Genomic DNA, 24,594 nt, shown 5'->3' with positions numbered 1-24,594 from the left:
GTTTATTTCCGATCGATTATTTTATTTTTGTGTAAGTTTTGGCTTTTTTCTTCTGCCGTTTTGTGATTTATCAATGTACATAAAGGAAATTAGACTGTAGATGCTTTCCCTTGTGTTCCATTGACACGTGCGTGTGCGTGTGCCATAGGAGGACCTTCGCCGTCGCAGAGAAGAGGATGGTCGGCAGCTGGATCTGAATGCCTCGCTCAGGCTCAGGAAACTCTCCCAGAATCCTCACATCGGGATCGACAACCCTTCATTCCTACAAGACACGCACTTACCACAACTGCCAGCGCTCGACGGCCAGCACACACACACACGGCTGGGTAAAAGCAACGCACAAACGCTGTTTACTGATGGACACAAACACACTCATAAAGACACGCAAACAACAAATAAGCATGTTGAGGAAGGTGAGATGTTTAGACACCAAAAGATAGGAGATGGAGAAGAGGAAAATGATGTGAGGATGAAAGGAGAAAAGAAAGGAGAGGAAACCTGCAGGAGAAAGAATGTAAGGAGGACATGATGTATCCCATCAGGGAGGAAATTCTTTTGGGAGGGAGGGAAGTACATGAGAAGAGGTACTTGAGGGTGACTTAATTAAAACTTTGTAGGCTGGCACTGTTGACACAGTACACACACACACACACACGAGCACATAAACATGAACACACAATGTAGAGCTTAAGTAAGGAGGAAATGAAAAGCAGTCTGAAATAATTCAGGTCTGAAGTGAGCCAACAACCTCCTACTGTGTGTTTTTGAGCGTCTGAAATTAGTCAGATTTGTGTGTGTGTGTGTGTGCGTGTGCGTGCACGCGTGCTTGAGTGTCTCACACAAGCTGAACAAAACATTGTTTACATGAAGTTTTTGTCCCATTGTTTAACCTTTGAGTCAGTGTTTTTTTTTTTCTGTGTACTGTGTATTTGTTACTGTGTAACAAATACAGAGTACACCAGGATTAGTTCACAAAGTGACAAGATGAGCCAGCTCAGATATTTTCATCCTTTATTTAATTAGTTTTTTTGTTTCTTCTTTCTGCATGTTATTGAACTAGATTTATATTTAAGATACTGAAAGTATACAGTTTTTTAGATTGTGAGTTGTGTTTTGATTTGTAAAAAAAGATAATTAAAATAAATGTAAAAATCTGTTTTGTATTTTGTATGTGTTTGTTGCAGAGTTGGAGGAGCTGCTGCTGACGTTGAAGCAGGTCCGGGGCAGCCTGTCTGACCAGCAGAGCCTAAATGACATCGAGCTGGTTGTGTCTCTACTGAACAAGGTAATAAATGAGCTCATTCACTCATTAAAGCTGTTTTTATTCTAATAGGGAGGGATTTCTACTGCTGTCTAAGCTGCCATGACTTTAGGGCAGTGTTTCCCATATGGGGGTACGCGATGGCACTACAGGGGGTACTTGAGAGAGAAAGAGAGAGATGAATCTTAACAAATGAAAGCATTAAAAATATGGGTTTTTATGTTTATTTTAGTCCAAAAATGATAATCCATACTAAATATTACCAACAACTCACAAAACGACAACAAAAACACACAAAATAAGAGAAAAAATTAATGAATTATAAAAAACAACAAACGCCAACAAATGACACAAGAAACATGCACTAAGAGAGAAAAATACTATTACCAGCAACACACAAAACGACAACAAAGACACACTAAATGAGAGAAAAATACAAGATAACTACGAAATACACAAAAATAATAGATACACATACAAAACGACATAAGAAACAATGAAACGCACACACGCTGAGAGAGAATAATTTACAAAATACCAACAACACAAAAAATAAGACAGAAATATACTTAATAATAAAAAGAACAATAAAATACACAAAATGACACCAAAAAGACACAAAATAATGATAGAAATGATCTTGATTAGAGCATGAACTGAAAATACTAAGGTCAGTCTTGGTCCCATATCAGGAATGAATGACAAGAAAATATAAAAACTTTAGAAATAAATATATTCAGGAAGCTTTAAATACTGTTTTATTCAATTTTTTTTATTTTTTTTTTTTACAAAATTAGATACTTTATAATGTGTGTCATCACTCATTCATTCCATCATTATGATGTATAATTTTTTTTCATAGTATTACGAGTAAAATGTTGTAGTCGGACAGAGGGGGGACTTAAGAGGAAGGAGGAACCTGAGCCAAAACAATTACACAAAGCCAGTTTTCAGGACGTTCTTAAAGGAGCATAGGGCAGGATCAAGAAATAAGACTCAGTAGTGACACGATGGCCATTAGTGTAACTGCAGCCATCAGCGGGGGCGGAGCGTCGAAAGTTTGACTCATTCAGTGTCATTTGACGTCACGTCTGCAGGACTGGGCGGGAAATTCAGATGTTGAATTGCAAAACAAATGCAGCACAGCGTGTTCAAGGCAACAGGAAAGAAATGTGTGTGTGCTCATCGTGTTTGGTTGGAAACACTTCATCATCCCATTAGCATTAAATGACTTCAAATTTATGTGTAATTTTCCACAAATCCTGCACTATGCTCCTTTAAAACTGCTGTCAGGTATTTCGATTTAGATATCTAGAATATGGAGGCTTACATCGATGCAGGCCCAAATACTGTGTACGTTTGAAGGAAGTGTGTGTCACTATAGAAAAGTGGGAGGTTCAGTAGCTTTTTCATTGGTGGTTAAATGAGGTTGTGTTTGAAGGTGTGACATCAGGGACATTTAGGTTAGTTGTGAAATGTGTAGAGTGAGAACTATTGTGTTATAGCGCACACACACACACACACAGACACACATATTTATGGCCATCAGACACAGACTCCGCCCAGTGGACTTTGGTCTCTTCTTGTCGAGCAGTTGAAAAAGGGACCAAACATGAGGATTCTTTAAACATTCCACACACACATCAATGAAGTGAAGCTGTGCGTGATATTGTCATGAGCTGCAGTTTCTAGACACACGACAAAATTCTGATTGTCGCTCAAATGAGCCTCCACTCCATGCAGCCAATCAGATGAGAACATCTCTAAAAGTAGCTTTGAAAACTTCATGTTGTGAGCCTGCTTTAAGGAAAGTCCACATTACAGCTCTATTGTACTTAATACTAACTTGGTTTAAAATACTCTGCAAACTCATTTTGAAGCACTTTTTTTTTTTAAAGCTGGTGGACACTAAATGTTCTGATACAGATATAGAGTCAGCCTGTTGGATCAATACGTCAAAGATCATTTGCTCGAAAAAACATGTAAAAGATTGAAATTGCTGCTCAAAGATTTCTGTGCATTGCATTGTGGGATGTGGAGTCCCATAAACCAGGGGTTCTTAACCTTGGGGTCAGGACCCTATTGGGGTAGCGAGACACTGGGAGGGGGTCGCCAGATGCCTTCAAGGAACTAAGATTAGGTGGGTTTTTTTTTTACAATTTATTTTATTTCTACAACTACACCAAACATGGACATATTTAACCTATTTCATCAATTTTTTGCCATATTATTTTGCCTCCTTTTAGTTTTTAATGCATTTTGTGCTACAATTATTTCCTATTTCTCGCAGCTTCTACATCAAATTCCGAAGCCTTTTTCTGCACATTTTTTCTACTTCCAAGGCATGTTCAGCACTTATAAACCCTTTCCACCACTTTCCACTTAATGTCACATATGTTGACCCTTATTGTCACTTTAACCTATTTTAAACCATATTCCATGCTTATTTTTTGCCAATTTAACCATAATCACCATTGGTGATGCCCATTAATTGCTAGTTTAAAATAATTGTTCTAATAATTACACTTTGAACCCTTTTTTGCAACTTTTTAACCAATTTCTGTGGTTTTTAAAATCCCATTTCACCACTATTTTTGGTCACTTATACCCCATTTTATTTCTGACAAATCTTTTAGATGACTATATACCAGGGGTCACCAGGTAGCCCCCATGGACCATGTGAGGGGCCCTCAGGAGACACAGTACCAATGAGTTCCATCTACAATCTGATTTACTTTCCAGGATTCAAAGTCACAAAGATAAAATACAGATAATAGATGTTGTTCGTATACTTGGTCCAGTAAATACTGCGCTGCATGTGGTAAAGTTTTAGTTTTAATCACACATATCTTTAAATGTTCATTTTCACTTAAACATTGTGACAAATGTTTTTAAATGTTGCAGATTTTGATGTATAGTTAGTGTTATGTTATATATATATAATGTATATAAGATGTTTTAAATGCAAGGTGGATTTTCATAAAATATGACATAATTGTTAAATTTTACAAATGTTATATGTTATACGATTAGTTAAAAGTTGTTTTGTCAGTTGCTAGTAACATAGTAACATTATGATTTTCAATAAATGTAATACAAATGAAACAATTGCATTAATTAGGAGAAATGAAGTGTTCCATGTTGAAAACTTAAACATTTCCTACCTTTTTAAGTTACTCATATCCTTTATTATTATCTTAACCTCTAATTAAAGTGAAAACCTGTCAACATTTAGTATTTAAGACATGTTTTGTATCTGGTAGCCCTTCAGACATTACAGTAGCTATGAAGTAGCTCACAGTCTCAGAGGGTTTGGTGACCCTGTTTCATCCTATGGCCCAAATAATAATAAACTTCCTGGATAACAGTGGATATTATTCAGAGGAATAAATAAATGTGGTTATCACAGATTCCATAGAACAATGGACCATCATTTTACTGACTTTATGGATGGACCCCCAAAAATCTCTCCCCTTTATTCCCCTTTATAGATGGTCCTGTCTCCACATGACTATTCTTCAATGTTCATGTCTGTGTTCAACCACCTTCAGCTACAGTGGGGGGAACCTTTATTTTGGGGATCGGGGTCTGGAAAGGTTGAGAACCCCTGCTTTAAACGGATGCTTAGAAGTGTTTTTACTCTGATTTCTTGTTTCTTCTCCAGACCAGGAGGACAGTGATTGGCAGGATTCATTTGTTCTATTTGTTCCCGGTTTCCTCGTGATATCTGAATGAAGTAAAAACACTTCTATGCGTCTCTGTGACTCCACATCCCACAATGCAATGCACCAAACTTTTCGCAACACTGTCAATTCCTATTAGATTTGTAGAAAGAATGTAAATGTTCCTGTAAATAAATGTATGTTTGGAACTGAAACTGGAACTGTGTGCGTGTGTGTGTGTGCGCACGTGTTTGTGTGCGTGTGTTTGCTCTCCACAGTCTGACTTCCAGTCAGCGTTGAAGATCCATAATGCTGTGGCTGCCAATATGCACCGACCCTCTCCTCCGTACCCTCACACACAGCAGGCCCTGCCACTGGCTATGGAGGTACTTCTTCACTCAGCCTTTGTTTGAACTTATTCTATTTTTGATCATGTGCCATAACACACACACACACCGTGACCGACTCGGTCACGGTGTGTGTGCGTATTTTACAAGGTCTGAACACAGAGCATCTCTGTTCTGCATTAATTAGAGTTGAAAACCTTGAGTTTACAGAATAAACACACACACACACTAAGAATTTCACACTCAGTTGTCAGGCTGCATATTATAATTGAAGTGGTTCAAAGCACAGTGACCACTGTTTTGCTCATATGTAGGGACTTGAATTCAGGTTGATTTTTTTTGGTAACGACCAAATGCCTTCGGTACCACCTGATACAGATTCATCTAAAATCAAGTGATACCATGTTTAGGAACGTAAACGCATCCTTTTTACTGTGAGGGAGTGGAACCAGGGGTTACCACTGGGTACGTCTCCGCTGCGCCACGGCACCGATCCGGTTTTTCCCCGCTGCGGTACCGGTTGCGTTTTGAGTGCACCATGGTACACTCTGGTTCGATGAATGTGACGTCAAAGACAGCAAAGTTCTCACGATATTTATATTATCGCACAAGAAATCGCACAGTTAAATATGTGTTCTGAACGCAACAATAAACAGATAAACAGGTCAGTGTTCCTAACAAAGGAGAACAAGAAGGTTGGACTCTGGATTTGTCATAGACACATTTTTTAGCTACAGTTAACAGAGAAGAGATAAAACTGTAAAACATGAATTAAATCAAAGTTGCTGCAGTTTACAGTGAGTTACAGTATGAGAGGAATCAATATAGTGGATGTGAATTTGTTTTTACATATAATGACGTTTTGGTGATGTAGTTACTTGAAATACAATCTGAAGTGTTTTATTTTGAAAAGTAACCCGATATTTTATTGCGGAATACGTGCTTAATTTCCTGTTTAGCTTCATTTTGCTCTGTGCTGATTGATGCGTCGTGCTCCGGTATCCACCAGAAATGGAAGCCCTGCCTATATCTGGTGGTGGGCACTGGACTACCACAGCTGGGAAGGAGCAAACACGCAGCGCAGCGGACCTGGTGGAAATTAATACATAGACTAAAGTGGAAACCTATCAGCTCTGGTGACGCAGCAATGATGTAACGCAGCGGTGCCGCATCCAATGGAAAATGGGGGAAGAGTTGGCTATTTCCATACAGGACATGAACATAACATTGCACACACAAGAGCGTCACGGCTCCATTTTTTAAAATGCGATGCAGACGGAGCACTTGCAGGTGTAAATGTGAACTAAACCATTTAATTTAGTCCCTGAACAGCAGCTGTGTTGACTACAAGAGAGTTGGAGATGAAGCTGCAGAGCTAGACCACACTGGAACTACGTGAAGCCTCCATCAACATTAGCATTAGCATTAGCAAAGATATATTTACTGACTGTGACATTGCAAAACCTGCTGTTGCTTATAGTTCATATTCACAGGTGCACAGCGGGGGTGGGGCACGGACGCACGCACACCTCTGTGTCCACCACCGCCCTGAAAACAGACAGAAAGTTATGGTATGAAAGCAAAAGGGAACGAAGCGCATCTCTCTGCTCTCGACTCTCCTTTTAACAGCTGGGGCTGAATAAACAAAACAGCCGTGCACAAGCATACAAACACACACGCATACAAACACACACGCATACAAACACACACGCGTACAAACACACACGCGTATACAAACACGCACGTAAACACACGCATACAAACACGCATACAAACACACGCATACAAACACGCATACAAACACGCGTACAAACACACACGCGTACAAACACACACGCGTTACAAACACACCGCGTACAAACACACACGCTACAAACACACGCTACAAACACGCACGCCTACAAACACGCACGCCTACAAACACGCACGCCGACAAACACGCACGCCTACAAACACGCACGCATACAAACACGCACGCATACAAACACGCACAACAAACCACACGCCAAAACACAACACACACACATCCAAACACACACACATCCAAACACACACACACAACACATCCAAACACACACAACAACAGCAGACGCGTCCCAACTTTCAGAGCTCGTAGACTGGGAAAGAAACCTGGCTTTGCTCCGACTTAGAGACATTTTCCCCGTTCACTCAGGTTTTTTACCTTTTTGCACAAATGTGAGCGTAATAAATCTATGTCTCGTAAAGGAAACAACTCTTGGGTGTAAATGAGACGATAAAACAACGCAATGGAGCATCGGACAGAAAGTTTCATCACAACAATGACGTCATTGATTGCATTGGCGATTTTAGACATTACAGCTGATCACGTTTAATTGCATAAAATGCCAAATATTTGGCCGATCCGATGTAGCCGATCAGATCGGTGTAGAGCTACCCATTACTGCATCAGTTTACTTATTCCCGTTCCTTCATCTTTCTATATTTAGACAACTTCACTGGCTGTTAAACTTCCAGAAATGGTAGCAAACATGCTTAATAGGCTTAATCGAGTCAAATACTGTTTATATGCTTCAGGTGACTTACGGAAGCTAGGAGGGTTCCACATGTCCGTTTGCTACACTCATAGAAAATCAGCCACCCTTTTTACAGGGAAAATAACATTTCAATGTGTGATATTGTGAAGGTTGAGTTTGTGTCATTCAGATATTTCCATTTCTGAACAGTTGATAAAAACTTTAGAAACTAATTTATTCAGGAGCCACTAAATCAGTGTTTTTTCAACCTTGGGGTCAGGACCCCATGTGGGGTCACCTGAAATTTCTGAAAAAATTGAAACCGATTTTTGGAAATGTAAATTTTAGGGTTAGGTAGTAAAACAACACACAATCTGTATTTCTATACTTTCACATTTGAAAATATAAATCTAGTTCAACTAAAATGCTGTAACAAAAAAATATCTGAGCTCAAACATTATCAAAAACTGATTCTAGAAAAAACTTTGGGCTCGTCCAGAAATTCTTGATATCAAAATGGGGTCACGATCCAAAAAAGGTTGTGAACCACTGCTCTAAATACTGTTTCTTTCCACTATGAATGTGCAATATTTTATCGTTATGATTTATCGACAAAAACATTCTCACTGGTAAGAATATGTCATCCCACAATATAAACGATAATTCCCATGTCGGAAATTAACGAGGGCCACGGGCCATTTGTCCCTCAATTTAGCCAGAATGCCCCTAAAATCCTTGTTTCCATGGACAAACTGCCCCTGTTTGTTGTCAACTTATTATTCTCTGGAGCAGAACGGCTACGTGAAGCTGCCTGAGCTGTGACACATCATGGACCACTACTTGGTTAAAACCAGAAAACCATCCAACAAAGGAAACCGATTCAAGTTCCTCCGTCAGATCCTTCCAAAGTTCCACAAACACAGGCACAGAGATGAACCTGTAGCAACGATTATGAACTGGAAACTCAACTAAAGCTAACTATGCTAAGCTAACACACTGACACACTGACTGGGCTAAGAGCTAATGCTAACCACTCCATATAAGGAATAAACCAAATAAAAAGAACACGTCTTACTGTCATAAAAACCACAGAGATCCACTGATTTGTTTTTGTCAGATTTAACACTTGTATGGAAGAATAAAAGCTAAACATGTCACAACGTTGTGTGAAATAAATGTTAGCATAAATACTGATGTCACTATTAATTCATCCCAATTTGTGAAACGCAATATTTTTTAATAAAATTTCACGTTTTCTCAGACAAAGCTGGTCCCATTAGACTAATGTAACTATTGAGATTATTACACATAAGTATAATGAATGATTAGATCATCAGCTTGATCTGGTTTAATTATAGGAAATCATAGAGATATTTATCAACCATAACTTTATGTAACTCATTATCACATAAATGAAACTAGATTCATCAACAGTAAAAACTAATGGAGTTATTTTTGCTTTTCATTGCTTTTTTTTTTCAAATGAGGAAATAAATGAATTACATACAATAACACTAATAGTGACCCACATGCACAAATATATTCCATAAATATCAGCTCATGAACTCTATGAGTCAGCAGTTATTTAAATGTGTCTAATGTTGATGTATGAAGATTTATTTGTGTTTGTATAGAACCTGTTTACACTAAGTTGTGATTTTTCTTATTATTCTAATTATATCTATAGTTTTATTTATCTAGATTTGTAATGTTATTGTGATAAATACCAGAAATTATCGGGATAAAATTTTTTGTCAATATCGGTCCATCCCTACTTTCCACTTATTCACAAAGTGAGATTCATTAAAATGAGTGTTATCACTCATTCATTCCATCATTATGATCTATAGATGTTTTTAAATAGTAAATAGTTTTCTAAGCAAAATGTTGCAGTCGGACAAAGGGGGGACTTGGATTCAGAAATAAGAGAAAAGGGGGACTGGGGCCAAAAAGGTTTGAAAACCGCTGATTTAAATGAATGTTTGTTCTTTGTATTGAATTGTATATGTTGGGTGACAGCCAAGAACAAATAAATATCAATCAATCAAAGAAATATCTTTTTTGTTTTAGAACTCAAATTCACCATTTTTCATCCATTTATTTCTTCCTTTAATCACAGAAAACCCTACATAGTCGCTACATATGACGATGGCTGATAGGATTGTGTCTCAGTGTCCAGCTGACAGTTCTTCAAGGCTCACTGAAATGCATTGTCTTTGTATTTACTTTACTTTATGTTCCCACGCCCCGCCTGTATTTGACTTCTAAAGGGAGGAAAGTTCTTGAAAGTTTCTGATGTTCAGATGAATTATATTAGAATCTAATGAGGTGCAATCAACACATTCTACTTTTGAACTGAATGACAGTTTCCCACTCCTGCTCCTTTTGTCCCGCTGTGTGAGAAGTTTGGGTTATTAATGGACTGATCCACCCTGATATCTCTACATATCTATAGAACATCAAGCAGGACAATGAATTTAACACGAGATCACAAATCATCATTTCAGTTTGTTACATAACATGTTGTATTTTCTTGTCGTCAAACTCAGGTCAGAAATCTCATTCAGTCAAGTCACAATAAGGAAGGTCTGGAACTCCACAGCCTTCTGTCAGACACACACGTTCAGGTAAACACACACACACGTGCTGTAGTTTCTGATGTATGAAACATAGTTGTGCAGCGTTTCATGTGTGTGTGTAATGTGTGTGTGTGTGTGTTGCAGGCGTTGCTCCTGGCCCACGACAGCATAGCAGAGGTTGAAATGCAGCCTGAGGAGCTGCCTGCTCAGGGAGAGACACTGACCCAGTGGGGAGGAGAGACCGCCAAGATAGTTCGCATTGAGAAGGCCAGAGACATACCACTGGTAGGACACACACACACACATTTCAATTTTCACCCTTAGTCGTTGTGCAATTTAATAACCTATCTATTAAAGCAAGGAATCTCTGTGTGTGTTTGTGCCTCAAATATTTCTGGTGTTCACGGACAGACAGAGCTCATACAGCAGCTCCATACATACTGTTTGGACTGAAATAGTCATTTAATGAATAGTTTTCATTTAAAAAATTGTCTTTTTCTGGAGCCTTTAGTCTCGTGGCACACTACAGCCAATCACTGCACACCGTAGTCACATCATAGTCACGTGTGTGCACTACAGCTGAGCGCGCACCCGAGCCAGCAAACCTGTACACGTTTGTGTGCATGCATAATTTTAGCTCTTTTTAAACTTTTTAGCAGCTTGCACATAGTTCTAGTGTGTGCATCCAGCCACCGTCACTGTGAGCGGGGAGGGAGAGAGAGAGAGAGAGAGAGAATTGTGGCTTTTCTTCTATTGTGTAGCACTTTTCTTAACATGATGTATTTTCTCACCTAGTTTTTGTTTGCATGATACATTTATAAGATGAAATCTGGTATCCATGGTAATAATGTCAAAGAATTGAGCATCATTATCAGTTTACCTCTTTCCAGTGTAAAATGTACCAACTTATAGTCTAGCAGTAGTATGGGTGTTTGGTCTGTTAGTAGTCCTCTGTAGAATGCTGTCTGGTACTGGAACATATCTGTATGATTAACATTATTTTTGTGTGGATTGCTTGTAGTTGGTTTTGGTAACATATTTACTGTATCAATGTAAATTAATATTCATAATATATCTTATACTGTATATACCCTAACATTTGTGATTTTCATAACCCAGTACCCTGGATGCAGGACTTTTAATTCATGATTCATGATGATATTAATCATTAATGTTTTTATTTAAAAAAAAATATTCAATTCCATAGAGAAGAATTAAAAAGCCCTTCAAAATCTACTTTTTAAAAATGTATTCTGTGAATTATTCTTACCAGTGACTCTTTTCTTTGTTGATTTTTTTCTTAAAGATAATGTTTATTTAATTTAGTTGAATTCAGTAATGTTGTGAATATTAAGAATAATTTATATTATTTGTCGAAATGTTTAGAAATAATGATTGTTTTCCTTCAGTTGCAGCCGCCAGATATTTGTTTGGACCAGCAGAGGGCGCTGGTAACGCAGTGTTTATTTGGGATGCAGCTATTCTGTGCAGTGAAGAAGAGATGCTATGGCTAACAGACAGAGCTAATAGTAAAACCTGACTTTTACAGATATTCTTTCAGTGCTTAAAAGGGGTAATGAATCATTATTTATTTATTTACATGTTTAAGAGTAGAAGGCTGCCAGAAAGGGAGTAGTAGGCAACTCCACCCACCGCCTACGCTTCTGGGACATCTCTGATAAACTTAAAAAGGAAGAGACCAGTTCTTGCACAATTAAAACTTCATTTACTTATTTGAACATTTTCTAACTGAGTTTTTGTCCCTCATCTCTCTCTCTCCTCTCTCTCTCTCTCTCTCCCTCTCTCTCTCTCCTCTCTCTCTCCTCTCTCTCCTCTCTCTCTCTCTCTCTCTCTCTCGCTCTCTCTGTCTGCTCTCTCTCCGCTCCTCTCTCTCTACTCGCTCATCTCTCTCTCTCTCTCTCTCTCTCTCCTCTCTCTCCTTCCTGTGGTTTTGGTTGTGCAGGGAGCAACTGTTCGTAATGAAATGGAAAGTGTGGTGATCAGTCGTATAGTTCGAGGAGGAGCAGCTGAACGCAGCGGGCTTTTATCAGAAGGAGACGAAATATTAGAGATCAACGGCATCGAGATCAGAGGAAAAGATGTCAACCAAGTCTTTGACATTCTTGTTAGTGAATCATCCAAATTGTTTTTAGGTCAAGTTTTAGTGAATGAATATAAATTGTAAAGTTTTACACATGGTTCAAACTGCTCAAGAGTGATACGATATATTGTGGGACAAGATACTACAATATCAAAACCTCACAAGATATATCATGGGTTCTATTTGCAGACTGGCACTTTTTTGTACTTTAAATTATTATTAGTTTTTTCTATTAAGTTGAAAAGGTTGTACCCAGAGTGCATGTAAGTAAGCCACCAGTTAGTCAAATTAAAGCATGGTTATTTTTAAAACTGAATATTTTTTCTTTTCCTTTCATTTCATGTCGTTATCGTGAGTCCAGTATCGTGTATCGTCCCACCCTAGTCGTAACACTATTCATGCAGCTTTTTGTATGTGGATTTAATCAGTGAATGGAAATGTTCTGAATACTCTTTATCTGTGTGCGTGTGTGTGTGTGTGTGTGTGTGTGCGCGCAACAGGCGGACATGCATGGCCTCCTGACCTTTGTCTTAATCCCCAACAATCAGAGCAAACCTCTTCCTGTCAAAGAGAGCGTGGTAAGTCCAGTCAAAGCTACTTCCTCTAAAGCACTTTGTGGGTTTTATTCTCGTTTTGTGAGTTGCTGGTAATATTTAGTATGATTATCATTTGAACTAAAAAATAAACATTATAAAACCCCATATTTTTAATGCTTTCATTTGTTAATTTTCCCCTCTCTCTCTCTCAAGTACCACCTGTAGTGCCATGGCGTACCCCTATTTGGGAAACACTGCTCTAAAGAACAGGAACGAGTGATGTTTGGTGCTGTGTGTCTTCCTCAGGTCCATGTGAAGGCACACTTTGATTACGACCCCTCAGATGACCCCTACGTGCCTTGCAGAGAGCTGGGCTTATCTTTCCAGAAGGGAGACATTCTCCACATTATCAGTCAGTCTGATCCCAACTGGTGGCAGGCTTTTAGGGACGGGGATGAGGAGAACCAGCCGCTAGCCGGACTGGTCCCAGGTTAGCGTTAGTGTTAATGTTAGTGTTAATATGGTGTTAATATTAATGTTGGTGTTAATGCTGGTGTTAATGTTGGTGTTAATGTTATGTGTGAATGTTTTAATGTTGGTGTGTACATGTTGGTGTTTGTGTAAATGTTGGTGTAAATGTTAATGTCTGTGTTTATGTCGGTGTTAATGTTATTGTTAATGTTATTGTTGGTGTGAATGTCGGTGTTAATGTTATTGTTAATGTTATTGTTGGTGTACATGTTGGTGGTAATGTTATTGTTAATGCTGGTGTTAATGTTGGTGTTAATGTTATTGTGAATGTTATTGTGAATGTTGGTGTGAATGTTGGTGTACATGTTGGTGGTAATGTTGGTGTAAATGTTAATGTCTGTGTTTATGTCGGTGTTAATGTTATTGTTAATGTTATTGTTAATGTTATTGTTGGTGTGAATGTCGGTGTTAATGTTATTGTTAATGTTATTGTTGGTGTACATGTTGGTGGTAATGTTATTGTTAATGTTATTGTTGGTGTGAATGTTGGTGTAAATGTTAATGTCGGTGTTAATATTGGTCTACATATGTGTAGAACTGTAACATGGTTCCCCAGTTTTAAAATGTAATTGACTTTGTAATTGCCATGAAAATTCTATAAAAAATGTCAATTATTTGAACCCAATTACAATGTAAGTATGATTATTACAGCAACAGATTCTTAAAATTACAATTATAATTGTGCCATAGTTGTAAATAATTATCACTTATGCAATTACAATTATAATTGACCCCAACACTTTATTTAGTCAGTCAGATTCAATTCTAATTCTTCTTCTTGTTCTTCCCCTTTTTCTTTTGTCTTTTTCTTCTATTTTTTCTTCTTCTTCTTCCTTCTTTTTTTTCTTCTTCCTTATTTTTCCTCCTTTTTTTGCTTCTTCCTCCTCTTCCTCCTCTTCTTCTCCATGCGTGAGCAGTCACTAAATGGTCCTATCCCAGATTTCCTGATAGTGGCACTAGAGCCTCTAAAGTTCAACATTTTAGAAATTACAAATCAATCATATGTGCCACAGATTTGTTACTTCCACTAAAATGTAGCTCCAATACTGAATCAACTTTATTACATTTAAACCTATTGTAAGTTATAGTCATCACTGTGTTTTTTGTAAAACAATTTTTTCTCCCCATACAATTTTTCTTCAATTGACACCAAACTCTGTAAAGCTCATCTTCTTACTGTTTTACACAAATCACATTTATGATTTAATAAAAAAATATTACAGTGCATCAAAATATTTGTCTGGAAACGGTAATATAAACATATACTTGCAAATTCTTACTAAATACATTTTTAATGTTCATCATAGATGAAAAACTGACTTCTACAGCATTTAAAATGTTGCTCTCATGCAAACAACTGGAGTCAATCATGGTTAAAAAAACTAATGACTAACATCTCGATGCAGTCTAGACGAAATTTGTGTTTTTTTTAATATTTTTGTCATTAAAATTTTTTTTGACAGTCAGTTGAAATCTGCTTTTAAACACAAAAAGCTAAAATAAAAATGATAATTGTTTAATATAATAAAATTCTATGTGATTATTGTAATTGTGTTCTTTTGTAACGATGTTCACTCGTCCATAGGGAAAAGTTTTCAGCAACAGAGAGAAGCAATGAAACAAACCATAGAAGAAGACAAGGAACCGGAGAAGTCTGGTCAGTTGACGTCTGCATTGTAACAAAAACACAAACTTTATTAAACAAAGGTCCACAATGTGTTAATAATACATCTCAACCTCCCTGATCGTTGGCAGGGAAGCTTTGGTGTGCAAAGAAGAACAAAAGAAAGAGGAAAAAGGTGCCTTACAGCACCCACAGGAATGATGGTACGTTCACTGCTTTATTTCACTCTTCATTACTTGTGAGAAGAAATGAATAAAGGCCGACTATTGTTTCATCTTGATGGGTAAAAATAAAAAACACGGAATGTTATAAAAACATAAGCTACCAAACACAAGTTAAAATCAATAAAGGATTATCTTATCTTATCTTAAACCCTTCATTGTTACAGATGTTCATCAGATGAAAAGTATGCAGTGCTTGTCTGATATTAGCTTTTTGCAACACTACATTTTTTTATTTTTCAATTTTTACTGATACACAGACCTAGTTTTATGTCAAATTATCTCTCTCTCCATGAAAATAACAGTTTGATCCTATTAATGTCACGCCCTCTGGATTTATTCCACAAATAAACATCATCTGTGCAAAATAAAATATTTATATTGAATATTTATTCAACTTCAGTGATCCTAAATATTCATTTTTAACATGTTTTCTGAAACAGCAGCAGATCTGCACAACAAATAAGGTTTATTGTCAAACTACAACAATCCACCATCAAATAACTGCTCAATAATGTGCACTAAACACATCACTTGTGTTAAGTTTAATCTGCACAAAATGGGTAACACTGATCTTTCTTACTGCGTACAATGACTTAAACACATCATAAACTGTCTACCAACTGAAAACAGAGATATAGATGTATCTCACAGAAGAGAAGGTTAATAAGACGTTTTTAGAGAAGGCTTGGCTGTGTTGTGGGAGTACGTAACGGTGACAGGAAGTTACCCGTATTAAAAGGTCAGGTCAGGAAACCACAACAATATCTTTCCCACCACTAGATGGCGCTGTAACACCATAAACAAAGTCCATTCAATAACACAAAGCTTCAGCACATAAACTGTCAACCAACATTACATTTATGGCAAATATGAGACGATTTTGGTGCTTATAGTCTAAAATATGACACGGATGAAAAAAAGAGTTTCTGTTGAACTGTTGTACCCCCCCCCTAAACAAAATGGGTGTTAAACAAATTAACTTTTATTAAAGGGATCTTCCTCAAATGTGACCTAAAACCTTTTAAATGTCCTTATTAGAATATTTATGCCTAACAAAACAGATTATTTTGCACCATATTTGTTTTATTAACTTTTTAAAATGGGACTACTTTACAGTTTAAAAGCCTTTGCGTCCCCATGTTGAAATGATGTCATTGATGATGTAAATCTCCCCTTTTAGTACATTGAGTTCTATAGGAGGTGAAGCATTCAGGATATATACTACAGTATAGTAGACAGTATATAATATATACTGTCTACTATATACTATAGTATATACTATCTACTATATAGTAGACAGTATATACTATAGTATATAGTAGACAGTATATACTACAGTATATAGTAGACAGTATATAATATATACTGTCTACTATATACTATAGTATATACTATCTACTATATAGTAGACAGTATATACTATAGTATATAGTAGACAGTATATACTATAGTATATAGTAGACAGTATATACTACAGTATATAGTAGACAGTATATACTACAGTATATAGTAGACAGTATATACTACAGTATATAGTAGACGGTATATATTACAGTATATAGTAGACAGTATATACTACAGTATATAGTAGACAGTATATACTACAGTATAGTAGACAGAATATACTACAGTATATAGTAGACAGTATATACTATAGTATATAGTAGACAGTATATACTACAGTATATAGTAGACAGTATATACTACAGTATATAGTAGACAGTATATACTACAGTATATAGTAGACAGTATATAGTAGACAGTGTATACTATAGTAATATAGTAGACAGTATATACTATAGTATATAGTAGACAGTATATACTATAGTATATAGTAGACAGTAATATACTATAGTATATAGTAGACAGTATATACTACAGTATATAGTAGACAGTATATAGTAGACAGTGTATACTATAGTATATAGTAGACAGTATATACTATAGTATATAGTAGACAGTATATACTATAGTATATAGTAGACAGTATATACTACAGTATATAGTAGACAGTATATAGTAGACAGTATATACTATAGTATATAGTAGACAGTATATACTATAGTATATAGTAGACAGTATATAGTAGACAGTATATACTATAGTATATAGTAGACAGTATATAGTATTTTATATAGTAGACAGTATATACTATAGTATATAGTAGACAGTATATAGTAGACAGTATATAGTAGACAGTATATACTATAGTATATAGTAGACAGTATATACTACAGTATATAGTAGACAGTATATACTACAGTATATAGTAGACAGTATATACTATAGTATATAGTAGACAGTATATACTATAGTATATAGTAGACAGTATATAGTAGACGGTATATAGTAGACAGTATATACTATAGTATATATACTACAGTATATAGTAGACAGTATATACTATAGTATATATACTACAGTATATAGTAGACAGTATATACTATAGTATATAGTAGACAGTATATACTACAGTATATAGTAGACAGTATATACTACAGTATATAGTAGACAGTATATACTACAGTATATAGTAGACAGTATATACTATAGTATATTGTAGACAGTATATAGTAGACAGTATATACTATAGTATATAGTAGACAGTATATACTACAGTATATAGTAGACAGTATATACTACAGTATATAGTAGACGGTATATACTACAGTATATAGTAGACGGTATATACTACAGTATATAGTAGACGGTATATACTACAGTATATAGTAGACGGTATATATTAACGTATAGTAGACAGTATATACTACAGTATATAGTAGACAGTATATATTACAGTATATAGTAGACAGTATATACTATAGTATATAGTAGACAGTGTATACTATAGTATATAGTAGACAGTTCTATGGTTTAATATATATTGAGTTCCTTCAGAGCAGGTGGATATTTTATTGTAGTTAGTTTGTAAATGGACGAGTCTGTGTCTCTATATGTTTTTGGTTTGTTAAGGAGTTTTTTTGTGTTTCCAGATCCGGATAATGAAGAAATCCTGACCTATGAGGAGATGGCCTTGTACCACCAGCCAGCCAACAGGAAGCGCCCCATCGCACTGATTGGTCCAACCAGTTGTGGGCAGGCGGAGCTCCGACAGAGGCTGCTCACCAACCAACCAGAGAGGTTTGCTGGAGCTGTGCCTCGTAAGCGTCTCCACACAGAGCAGAGGATGCTAGGATGTTCTCTCTGAGTGTTGGTCGTTTCAGTGTGTGTGTGTGTTTTCTTCTCGCAGACACCACACGGAGCAGGCGTGATGGCGAGCTGGGGGGAAGGGACTACCACTTTGTTTCCCGTCAGACGTTTGAGGCAGAGCTGGCAGCGGGTAGGATTTACTGTGTTCACCTCGTCCACAATAACGTCAACAACTTTTTTTTTTATGAGCAATTTTCAGAGGTGACAAATAACAAAGTACACATACTTTGTTATTGAATTTAAAGCTGCAATATGTAATTTTTGGGGGTGTTTTTTAGGGTATTTCTGTATGCCAACCGACCACTGGGTTACCCTCTGTTGGTCCAAACAAATATCTGACCTAATTACAGGTCAGATAATTAGGTCAATGACTGTTTTTTTTTTTTGAAGTCCAGTTGTTAAGGCACAAAATACATTTTCAGTTGCACTTCTAAAAAGAAAAAGAACTATTATGCAGTTTTGCATTGTTTACTATAGAACCAGAATTTAAATTAATAGGCTTCTATTTCATTTTTATTATTCCTTTATTTATTTAATTCAAGACTTATTTTTAGTTAAATTGCATTGTTTTGAATAGTTTATCAAGGGATTCTTTTGACAATGAAAAATAAAAGGAAAATAATACAGTATTTTCTAGTTTTTTTCCCAAAAAACATAAAGGAATATTTTTCAGTCATTTGCCTGCAGTCCCATTTTGTAAGATAAATCGTGAGAGAATCGTATTGTGAATCGAATCGTATCAGGAGTTGAGTGAATCGTTACATCCCTAGTGTTATTTGGTCGCGTTCTGGATCTGAGAGTAGGGACAGTCCCATGGATTTATATTCAAGCTGAAGTCTCTAACACGACTTTTAACACAGCAGTTACACAGCAAAGCAACAGAATAAAGGCACAAACGTGTTCAGGAGGAATGGTGTGTGCGGTGGATCCACTGCGAGTGATCCACTTTCAGTCAGTGCGCAGTCTGCCCCGAGTCAATGAGAGATAGTGATAACAGATGGAATAAATAGCTTGTAAACCTAAGAGAAACATTGTCTAAGGTGGAAACAGAGAACAAACACAATTCATCATGGATGTGGAGTGTGTCTGCTCTGATCAGCTGGGCTCGCTGCAGCTACTTGTGTGAGGAGCAGCTGTGACTCTGAGCCTCTTACTGATACGTGCTTTCATGAATATAAAACATCACAAAACTCTCCAATAACACAAGATAATGTCACTACATTTGTTACTAGTTTCTTTTGAGAAAACAGTCGCAAAGTGTTCCACAGTTGTGTGCGATTCTGCAGCTTTAAATGTTTTTTCTGGTATATGTACTTAACTTGAGTATTTCTTTTTTTGGCAAACTTTTACTCCTTACTTTTTAAAAATGAATTCATTTTTTAAGACCTTGTCAATCAAACTAAACACGCGAAACAAACAAAAACTTGTAAAGAACATGATCATGTGTTGCACCTTTTCTAGCAGGCCAAAAAGAGTGATATGGTACATTTTTAGTTTAAGTGAATAAACAGTTAAAAGCTCATTTACAAGTTTTTATTACCATGATGAAGATCATTTCACAAAATCTATTACAGTACAATAAAAGTGAAATTATTAAAAAGAAAAAAAGGACAAAATGAAAACTAAAACTGATTTCCACCAACTAAACAAATGTAAAATAAAAGACTAAAATGCGACTTTAACTAAATCAGTCTATAGCTGTAGTTCTGCTCTGGATCCAACATTGTTTTAATTAAGTTTCCATAGAAGAAAAGAAGACTCTCCTATTACTCCTATAGCTTTATCTGAACTAAGTGCCATTTTTTAAAATCATCATCAGTATCACTGCAACAACTCACAACTAGCTGCACTAGTTTTATATTCATTCTTCTGTCTGTTATTCTTTCTAACCAGGATCAGGACAGAGGCAGAAGGATGATAGGTTACGTTCACGCTGCAGGCCTTGATGCTCAATTCTGATTTTTGTGTTCATCCGTTCACATTACCATTTAAAATGTATCAGAGTGAACGGTTTGTGTCTCCAGACTGACCTGCGTCCGCATTGTCGCGTTTCTCTCAAGGTTTTTGTGCAGCAGAGCCAGAGAATGAATGAGCAGGTGGAGAAGAAAGAACAAGAGACAGTTATTGTTTTGGCTTTTTGTGGTGCTGATTTGCTTTTAAAACACAGACCAGTTATGATATGAACCTTCCCACGCGTCCTTAAAAAATCTTAAAAGGCATTAAATTCATGAATCTAAAATTAAAGGCCTGAATTGTCATTAAAATGTCTTAAATCAATGTTTCAAAATTCTTATATTTTAACACATATTAATTATGATTTTATGATTGTAATTAGTTTCACATTTCAAAATAAATGGTAACATTTGTTTGTTTTTTTAATGTATACACAACATGGGAAAATGTAAATTTAATGAAAATTGCCTGTCCAACAAAGATTTTTCTTTTTTTGTATTTTTGTTGTTGTTATATAGATTTATGGCTATTTTTGTAGTCATCTTGTGTTTTTGGAGTGATTTTGATTATTTTATTTTACTGTTATTTTGTGTGTTTACTTTGGGAGTCGCCAGTTGCACGTCTGCATTAAACACGAGAACAGAAAAATTAGCCCTAACTATGGAATTGATATGGCGTTTTTTTTCCCCAATTATGTTTACTGTGAAGTTGGTCTTAAAGGGCAATTAAAAGTCTTAAAAAGTCTTGCATTTAATTTGACTAAAGCTGTAGGAACCCTGTTCAAGTTTTGACCCGAACCCGACAGACATTAGGTATTTATTGTATATCTGTGCTCGACCTGAAACCCACAATTAGTGAGTGTCTGCATGAGACAGTGGATCTATTTACATGATCCAGGTATCAAATATAAGGATAATCCATGTTCTTGTGCAGAAACATGAATGTGGATGCTTAAAGCCTGTCCCTCTCTGCTCCAGGGGAGAGCACACAGCCTGCAGCGCTGCACTCACTGCTCGTAATGACGTCATTGAAAAAGATCCGATCTGTGTGTGTGTGTGCGTGTGACATTCAGTAAGGCAGCCACTGATTGGTTGGTTGTGTTTTTGTTCCAGGGAAGCTGATGGAGTCTGGGGAGTTTGAAAAGAACATGTACGGCACCAGCAGTGACTCAGTGAGACAGGTCATCAACACTGGAAAGATCTGTGTGCTCTGTCTGCACACACAGGTTAGTGTACACACACACACACGCACACACACACACACACACACACACACACACACACACACACACACACACACACACACACACACACACACACACACACACACACACAACACCAGGACTAAGTACAAAATATCAATGAAAACTTTTAGTTTTCTGTTTTTTGTCTAATAAAAGACTTAACTATTGTTGTCATCAGATGATCAAATCTGTCTGTGTGTGTTTATACATCAAATATCAGGTCGATCAATTAATAAACTCTTAAGGTACGTTTGCCCGTGATGAGTGGCTCATTGCTTCATCTAACGACCTGTGTAGTGACGTCGGGAGAAACTTGTTACCAATTGGATGTTGCAACATAGTGTCACTGGAAAGCGACTCAGATTGAGAGATTGAGTCGCTGGAATTGTGAGAGTCGCGATGATTTTGAATGTGATGTCGTCACCAGAGTCGCTTTTGGTGTGAACGCACCTTTATCCTAAATGTTTGAGTTGTTTATATCTGTAACAAATATAGTCGATTAGTTATAGATTCAATTTCATTTAGTTGACAAAAATTAGACTATAACTTGCATTTTAGTCAAAAAGACTATGACTAAAAATAAATCAAAATTTGCTGTCAAAATGAACAGTGTTACACACAAACGACTCACAAATCTGTGTGTGTGTGTGTGTGTGCGTGTGTGTGCAGGCTGTGAAGGTGCTGAGGAGTTCTGACCTGAAGCCTTACATCATCTTCGTAGCTCCTCCCTCTCAGGAGCGTCTGCGAGCGTTATTGGCTAAAGACAACAAGACCCAAAGGTGCTGCTCTCACTGTCCACACATTGTGGGAGGGGAGGGGGGAGAGGAGGGGAGGGGGGAGGGGAGAGGAGAGGAGGAGGGGAGGAGAGGGGAGGAGGGGAGAGTAGAGGCGGGAAAAAGGCAGATTCTAAACTAAGTTTCTGTCAGGGACAAATTGTAGGATTAGGAAAAACCTCCTCAGCGTTTATGCACATGACAGAAACAAAGACAGCCAGCCGCTGGGGGACGTACTCTTGTGGGCACCACTCTCGCCCCTCCTGTGCTCCTTTTTAATCATTTTTGCTACATTAGTTCATTAAATTTCAATGCCTTTTATGCATTTTTCTCCACTTTCAACAACATGTTCAGCATTTATAAACTTTTCCACATAATGTCACATATGTTGACCCATTATTCTTATTTTTAACCACTTTTCACCCCATATTTCATGCTTATTTTTGCCAATTTAACCACATTCACTATTTGTAATGCCTATTATTTGCCAGTTTATACTAATTGGTTCCAATATAATAGTTCCAGCAAGATTCATTTTATCTTCTTTTTGATTAGTATGTTAAGTTAGGCTTTCATTTATTCAGACAAGGTTAATCAGGACATTTTTATCTCCTGACGTTTCAACTATTTCCTGAAAAACCTTGTCTGAATAAACGAAACCTTAACTTAACATAATTATTCCAATATTGACACTTTGAACCCTTTTTAACACTTTTTCTGTCAGTTTTGTCCACTATAATTTACAACTTTTAACCAATTTTTGTGGTTTTTAAAATCCTATTTCACCACCTTTTGTACTGTTTTTGGTCACTTTGAACCATTTTATAGTGATTAAAACCAGGATTTCCATCTTTAAGATGATATAATAATAATAATAATACGTTCCTGGGATAACAGTGGATATTATTCAGATGAATAAATAAATGTGGTTATCACAGATTCATAGAACAATGGACTGTGTGTGTGTGTGTGTGTGTGTGTGTGTGTGTGTGCATGTGTGTGTGTGTGTGTGTGTGTGTGTGTGCAGCCTGAGGAGCTGCGTGACATCATAGAAAAGGCTCGTGAGATGGAGCAGAGCTGTGGTCACCTGTTTGACGCCGTCATCGTGAACACGGACCAGGACAAAGCTTACAGCGAGCTGCTACGACTCATCAACAAACTGGACACTGAGCCTCAGTGGGTGCCCTGCTCCTGGCTGCGCTGAACACACACACACACACACAGAGCAGGAGGCGGAGCCACCTGGACGACTCATTTAGGTACTGACAGCTGTACGTTTTCAGTCCCAACTCAAGTGTTTGCATCTGTTCCCATTTCTTGATTGAAGAAGATATTTTAATCTTACACCACCCAAACCTTTACTATTTACTTTTCTTTTAATCCTGGTCACATTTACGTCTCCTCCAAACTGTTCAATCATGACAACGTTTCCTGCACTTCCTGTGAAATGAATCGTCTTGTTGTGATTGGCCCAGTTTTTCCAGTGCCGTACATCAGCCTCATGGATTAACAGGAAGTAGACAAAGCAATGTGTGTAATGTAAGACACACACACACACACACACACACTCGAGGCCTTTTTCATTCTGCAATCGTTTAAACTCACTGAATAAATGTTGATGGATAGAATTGTCTGTGACGTGGTGAAGGAAGTGCAGCCAGATGTTTAGTGTGTGTGTGTGTGTGTGTGTGTGCGCGTGTGTGTGTGAGAGGACGGTGGAGTATTATCCTGAGCTGAAGTAGACCTGACGCCGTATCACTGTGTAGAACAATGTTATATTTGTATTATTAAAGATAGTTTTATAAGATTCCAGAGAGCACCAATAGGAGCGCACGCACTGCTCGCCTCTCATCATTGGTCGATGGGGTGTGATGGATGGAGGCGGAGCTTAGTGGACTTAACTGCATTGAATGTAAAGTGAATCGATGCCACTACTTTAAGACAAACTGCTTTTTTCTATGATTATTCACGATGAATAAAGGAATAAACGATTGATAAAAGTTGAAAAGTGTTTTTTTTTTTCTCCAAACGTTGAAACTTTAAAAACGTTAAGTC

The 24,594-nt window shown here is 37.0% G+C and overlaps 1 protein-coding gene across 1 annotated transcript in view; it reads left to right on the top strand.

The window, feature by feature from the left end:
* The window catches only part of LOC114456270 (MAGUK p55 subfamily member 5-A-like), a 49,879-nt gene extending 25,961 nt beyond the window's left edge, over positions 1–23,918 (top strand). The window contains exons 3-17 of the mRNA XM_028437918.1: positions 149–326; positions 1,185–1,285; positions 5,202–5,309; positions 10,315–10,392; positions 10,489–10,629; positions 12,308–12,469; positions 12,946–13,023; positions 13,288–13,471; positions 15,098–15,169; positions 15,268–15,339; positions 18,354–18,521; positions 18,611–18,700; positions 21,636–21,748; positions 22,436–22,570; positions 23,567–23,918. Coding sequence (XP_028293719.1) covers positions 149–326; positions 1,185–1,285; positions 5,202–5,309; positions 10,315–10,392; positions 10,489–10,629; positions 12,308–12,469; positions 12,946–13,023; positions 13,288–13,471; positions 15,098–15,169; positions 15,268–15,339; positions 18,354–18,521; positions 18,611–18,700; positions 21,636–21,748; positions 22,436–22,570; positions 23,567–23,743 — 1,857 coding nt within the window. The 3' untranslated portion in view covers positions 23,744–23,918. The remainder of the gene's footprint in view (positions 1–148; positions 327–1,184; positions 1,286–5,201; positions 5,310–10,314; positions 10,393–10,488; positions 10,630–12,307; positions 12,470–12,945; positions 13,024–13,287; positions 13,472–15,097; positions 15,170–15,267; positions 15,340–18,353; positions 18,522–18,610; positions 18,701–21,635; positions 21,749–22,435; positions 22,571–23,566) is intronic.
* The last annotated feature ends 676 nt before the right edge of the window (positions 23,919–24,594 follow it).

The sequence above is a fragment of the Gouania willdenowi genome, chromosome 22, assembly GCF_900634775.1.
Source record: "Gouania willdenowi chromosome 22, fGouWil2.1, whole genome shotgun sequence".
NCBI classification, from domain to species: Eukaryota; Metazoa; Chordata; class Actinopteri; order Blenniiformes; family Gobiesocidae; genus Gouania; species Gouania willdenowi.
This window is presented reverse-complemented; position numbering and strand designations above follow the sequence as displayed.